We start from the raw sequence: 6,410 nt of genomic DNA, 5'->3' as shown, positions 1-6,410 counted from the left end.
ACTTTCTATAGGAATTTTTTGTATAAAATGAATGATCACCACTCCTTATCTTTTGTACAGTTGCGTTCTTCATATAGCAAGCTTATTTAAAGGGAGAGCCACCTGTACTAGAAAACACAGCCAAGAATTTGTCATGCTCTTGGGGCACTAGTATCGTTTTAAAATACGAAAATGATGCCTGTGTCTTCAAAATTCAAGTTTGAGGTGGAAGGGTTGAAAAGAGTGATTTTTTTTTTTTTTTCTATGATCAGCCACTGCAAAGTGAGTCTCAGCACAAACCAGCTGAGCCCTTTGCTGGGCATCGAAAGTCTGTGGCATTTTTCTGCTTTTCAACTCTGTCATTTGGGAGGTGGGACAAAGCCATGCTGTCTACAAAGTTCATCTGGAATGTGCTGGTGTTACAAGAAATCACTTGACATCTGCTATGTTTCTCCCGTGAAAGAGAGGTGGTTATCAACTACAGTAGTGATTTCTTTTCAAAGAGGTTTAATTGGGGTATTTCTCATGGGCCAAATTCTAACTTACTGTGTGTACGTGTGCCTGCCAGGAAAACGGAGGAAAAATACCAAACAATAACAACAACAGAAGTCTGAGGACCGCTGTCCCAGGCTGCCCCCTCTGCAAACAGACAGAAAGAACAGTCTATCTGCTGCCTAAGCTGCAGCTAATATGGTAGAGCTTCTAGAAGGGTGTGGCAAAGGTGGGTGGAGTGTGGACTGTGCTTTGCATGGCCATGGAAATATGTGTAACAACCTGAACAAACTCCTTCTAGCCTCCCTTTTATAAGTAGCACTCTGAGTTGGGGGGCTGGCGGAGAGATTAGTCTCACACAGTTCAGTTACACACTCGTGAGCTGTTTTTCCGACGTATGGATTTGCTCCAATGTAGGCAGGCTAGTAGCATCCTTTCCTGAGGAAAGCTAGAAGGTGGCCTTATACTTTTATTTGAAGTGTGGAATGATCTTCCTTGCAACAAATTTGTCCCTTTCACTGGTGTTTTCCGAAGTGAGACTTTTGCAACCGATGGAAATCGGCTCACTTCTGTTCTGTAATTCAGTGTCTTGTTGATGATTTATTTGTTCAGTAGCAGAAACGATGACAAATTGTGTGAGGCGGCCTCATTTACTTTTGAGCTGCTATAGCCCTGAAGAATTTACATGTAAATGCGACTGTGAATGTTTTACATTTCATAAGCGTGCTGCACGTGTTTTTGTAAGTTAAGTGACATTTTTACAAGTAGACTGAACTTCAGACTCTCCCCCCACCCCACAGGTTATATTATTCTGAAATCCTGATAAGTCTGCCGTGCTGTTTTCTTGCCTGCCAAGTGAGAGAGTCTGTGTCTATTTTGTGTTTTTCTCCTTCTCTCCTCTTTAGACATGCAGAGCAGCTCACACAACCAGTTCACCTTCAGACCCCTCCCGCCGCCGCCACCGCCTCCGCACGCCTGCACCTGCGCCAGGAAGCCGCCCCCTGCCGCTGACTCTCTCCAGAGGAGATCAATGACTACCCGCAGCCAGCCCAGCCCAGCCGCTCCAGCTCCCCCAACCAGTACACAGGATTCAGTTCATCTGCATAACAGCTGGGTCTTGAATAGCAACATTCCGTTGGAGACCAGGTACTTGAGCTATTATTGATCCCACTGAACTTAAATATTGGCACAGGATGATTCCACTGAGTACAGAAACGCATAGACATCTGCAGAGACGCACAAAGACTCACACAGATACACACCCAGATGCCTGGGCAAAAAGGCAGACCCCTCCACAGGCACACAATCTAGATCCAGGCACAGCCACAGACCAAAACAGACGCCCGTGTAAAGAGGAAACCACAGATGCATCAACACCCCTATGGTGGACACCCACAAAAAACATAGGAAACCAAGCAGTTACCCAAACTGTCATTGTATCCTCGAAGGAAAAGACTTTTGTCCCTTGTTTTCAGATGCTGCGATATTACAGGAAAATCCAGACACAATTGGAGGAACAGCGATAGTTTACATTTTATTTATTTTAAGATTCTTTGACAAAGTAAGTTGCCTTCAAACATTTTTAAAAACGATTTGCTCCATCGGAAGTCCATGTGTAATTTCAAAAACTTGATTCTGCCTTTAGGATGAAGTTTGATCTTTTGAGCAAAAAGTTTGCCTCTGTTTTTCTGTTGCTTCATATATTAGGTTTCCAGATTCCTCCTCAAGTCTTTGTCAGGTGATTAAAGTTCTACTCCTCCACAGTTCTATGTGCCTTGATCATAATAGACTTTAGCACTAGATGCGATTAATTGAGAAATTATTCATCATTTCTAGTTACTCTCTCAAGTCAAAAATTACAACTTTCTATTAAAGTAGAAAAACATTAACTAATAAAACATAGTATTCTGTTATCTTGTTAAACTGAAGGACTTCCCCTTCTATATGTCGTCTTTAGATCTACCACCAAAGCTTTTTCTAAACACATTTGTGTGTAAACACTGTGGGTATAATATATCACTTCATAAGCAATGTCTGGTGTCAACTCTGATCAACTTCTATCCCAATAATCTGAGAATTGGAATGGAAAGGGGAAGACTAATAAACTCACATTATAAGACTATTTTTCTTTAGCAGCATATTAACTTAAATGCCAACCATAGCATCAGAAATATGTCACCACCAACAAACTGATGGCACTATGGCCCAAATCCAGGAAACTCTATATCATCCCTCACTAACTAGATTAAATAGCTTCATAAACTGATATTTCTAATCTTTCCCAAGAGGTAAAATAGCGGTCAGCACCTACGGTGAAGATAACTGAATTATCACTGTGCTAGTGATAAGGTTTGTGTATCGTTCCTTTTTTTTTGATTTTTAAATTGAAAGGCAGGGAAGTGAATGAAGTGAGAGAAGCAGAGAGCAGTGTATATCTTCAAGGAGTTTTCACTGACAGTGCTGATTTACTCACTCTTCTTTTAATTCCTTTGCAGGGCCTAGTGATAGCTAAGAAAGCAGTGGGCCAATCTGGATAACTAGCAATCTTGATAAGCAAACACACTTCTTTCATCTAAGAAGCCAAATAACAGGAAATCTGGAAGGAGGGTGGGGAATGGGCTGAGGCAAATGGGAAGAGAAAACTATTCTTATTTGAAATGTACATCTAGGCATGTTTGTACAAACTGCACCCACGGACCTTCTGTATCTATGCAAGGAATGTATTAATTGGTCTCAGTTTCATAAGACGCAGAGAAGAACATAAGTTTTCATGTGAGACTGAGCAGAGAGAGAGTACCTTTTTAGTACATTTGAAAATATATTCAACGTCACAAAGTTGAATTTTAAAAAACCTAGAAACCCTATCAGCTTGATCAGCAAGGATTTTCCAAATTTATCCTTTACAGTGTTCATTTCACATGTAGTCAATAGAAGGTAACTCTGTGAGTACCCTGGCACTTAATTATGAGCTGTGTGACACACCGCTCTGAGCCTCAGCTCCCTCATCTGTAAACATGAATATAAAATTGCCTGTCTCGGGACTTCCCTGGCAGTCCAGTGGTTAAGACTCCACGCTCCCAATGCAGGGGGCACAGGTTCGATCCCTGGTTGGGAAACTAAGATCCGCCTGCTGCACAGCGTGGCCAAAAAATAAATAAATAAAACAATGGATATGTAAGCCAGCTATACTTCGATTTAAAAAATAAATAAATAAATAAAAATGCCTGTCTCAACAGATTGTTAAGAAGATCAAGCTAGTGTAACAGAATGTGCCTCATACATCATAAAGCATTATAGAATTTAAAGGTAATCTTGCTCTGCCTACTAAGTGGTTACCTGCTTCTGCCTAAATATCTCCAAAATAAGGAATGGACTCATTCCTAAGGCATTCCATTTCATCTCAGACAACTACCGGAAGAGTCTTATTGAACCAAAATCTCCCACCTCTTAACTCTACCCATTCCTCCCAGGTCTAGTTCTAGGGTCTCACAAAATAAATAAAAACCCTCTCACACCTGACAGCCCTTCACTGTTGCTGATACTTCTCTACTAAATGTTTCCTCAGTTCCTTCACTTGCTCTTCACATTAACTGGTTTCAAATCCTCCATCCTCCATTGATTGAGGATCAATCCTCAATCCTCCATCTAAGGTCTCTTCCCTTAGAACATACTTCAGTCTGTCCAGACTGCTCTTGAAGTGTCACAGCCAAGGTTAAATGCAGGTATAGGTTATTAGGCTCTTTGGTTGAAGCGAGCAGAGGTCATTCAGATTGCCTCAAATAATTGAGAACATCTTTTTAAGACTGTTATCTCTCCCTGGGAACCCAGGAAATACTGGTCAACCCACAAGGAAGGATAAGGCCTATAGATCTCTGGCACCGATATGACTCAGCAATTCTCTGCAGTTTTGCCACTCTCTGTCTTTTTCTTTGCCCAATAGCTTATTGTCAGCTTAATATTTCTTTTGTCTACCACGTAGTTTCTACCTTCTCATAGCAATGTCAGGTTTTCATTGCACTACGTGACTCCAAGTATACTTCCCAGCACCTCTTACTTTATCCCTTCACCGCCTGCTCCATTGCTACCTGCCTAATTCTCCTGCTAGTTCTAGGTTTAAAAACCTAAGAGAGGGGCTTCCCTGGTGGCGCAGTGGTTGGGAGTCCGCCTGCCCGATGCAGGGGGCGCGGGTTCGTGCCCCGGTCCGGGAAGATCCCACATACCGCGGAGCGGCTGGGCCCGTGAGCCATGGCCGCTGAGCCTGCGCGTCCGGAGCCTGTGCTCCGCAACGGGAGAGGCCGTGGCGGTGAGAGGCCCGCGTACCGAAAAAAAACAAAACAAAACAAAAAACCTTAAGAGAGTGAATTTGATTAGCCCAGGTCATCCCTTCTGTACCAGGCAGTGTTTAAGTTTCTTGGCAAGCCCTGTCAGTTATTCTCTCAGTCAGCTGAGACTAAGGGGAGAGAAAGATCATGTGATTTAAAAAGCAACAGTATGGACACCTATGGCTGCCCCTGAGCAAGAGCTGGGAGCAGATCTGATGTACCTTAGATGGAAGTCTCAGCAGACAATCAACTTGACTGACTCATTCAGGAATTTGTGCTATGACCAACAATCAGATGTCTCCCCGGTTCTAACTAAAAGTTTCTCTTAATGCCGTCTACTCCAATATCAGCATTTTTGGTGAACACATAACACTACTGATACACACCGAAAACATTAAGTAACTAAACTCTTAAAACTTTTAAACGAGTTCTGAGGCTAAGCCACATTTTAGTTATTCTATAATTATAGAGTTAGTGGGTATTTTAATTGTGTGTTTGGGATTGGGAAGATGTAGGTGTAAATAGGTTTAGAGGTTTGATTTGGCCTAATTTGATTTCATCTTGTTAACCTGTGGATATGTAGCTGAATTCTAATTCTGCCATCCAAAGTATTGGGTTGGCCAGAAAGTTTGTTCGGGTTTTTCAAAAGATGTTGCAAACGCGAACAAACTTTTTGGCCATCCCAATATTTGCATTCTATTGCTCTCATAACTGTATCATCTGTAAGTTTGTTAGGTATGTTTTCCTCATTTTTATGTAAGTCATTAATAAAAATGTTATATAGGATAATATTAAGGTCAGAGCTTGGTGGCATGCCACTGGAAACCTCCCAGCAGGTTGACATTTATCCATCAGGCAGCATTCTTTTACTAACATACAACCTACATTTCTCCATCTTGTTCACAGGCATATCATGAGAGACCTTGTCAAATGCCTTGCTGATATCCATATAGAGTGCCTACATTTTTACTGATCTGCCAATCCAATAATGATATCAAAAATAGAAATGAAATGAGATTTGTCTAACATGACTTGTTCTTAGAGAATTTATGCTGCCTTCTGACGGTTACTACTTTTTTCTTAAGCATTAACAAATCATCCTTTTAATAACCTGTTTTAGGATTTTGCACTCAATCAACATGATGTCCCTTGCCTAATCTAAGGACCCCATGTGCTTTCTGTCCCTTTTCAAAACCAAAGCCAATACTAAGGTCTCCAGTCTTCTGACATACGTCACCCATACCACAGTCCCAAAACTTTAGCAACTGTGACTGGGCCATCCAATCCACAAGACCTCTCACCACTCTGCAATGTAATTTTAATTCATTTAGAACAGTTGAGTGCCTTCTTAGGGACACCTTGCCTATCTTAGGCTTCAATTTATGGTTATGATATTGACTACCCTTTTAAGTCTAGAATCATTCTTTTTCACAAAAAAGATACAGTCATTCGATATTATTCCATGAGTTGCATGTCTATCCTATCCTTGCTCTTCTTGCTCTAAACGTATTTTTTAAAAACTGTTCTGTCGGGCTTCCCTGGTGGCTCAGTGGTTGAGAGTCCGCCTGCCGATGCAGGGGACACGGGTTCATGCCCCGGTCCGGGAAGATCCCACAT

At 41.7% G+C, this 6,410-nt stretch overlaps 1 protein-coding gene across 1 annotated transcript in view; it reads left to right on the top strand.

Moving 5' to 3' along the window:
- Nucleotides 1-669: 669 nt before the first annotated feature.
- LOC101276968 (teneurin-1) overlaps nt 670-6,410 on the top strand; it is a 350,419-nt gene continuing 344,678 nt past the window's right edge. Inside the window, exons 1-2 of the mRNA XM_049704537.1 lie at nt 670-700; nt 1,377-1,617. Of these exons, the coding sequence (XP_049560494.1) occupies nt 670-700; nt 1,377-1,617 (272 nt within the window). The remainder of the gene's footprint in view (nt 701-1,376; nt 1,618-6,410) is intronic.

The sequence above is a fragment of the Orcinus orca genome, chromosome X (genome assembly GCF_937001465.1).
Source record: "Orcinus orca chromosome X, mOrcOrc1.1, whole genome shotgun sequence".
In the NCBI taxonomy this organism is placed as follows: Eukaryota; Metazoa; Chordata; class Mammalia; order Artiodactyla; family Delphinidae; genus Orcinus; species Orcinus orca.
The sequence above is the reverse complement of the archived record's forward strand: the minus strand, read 5'-3'. Positions and strand labels throughout refer to the sequence as shown.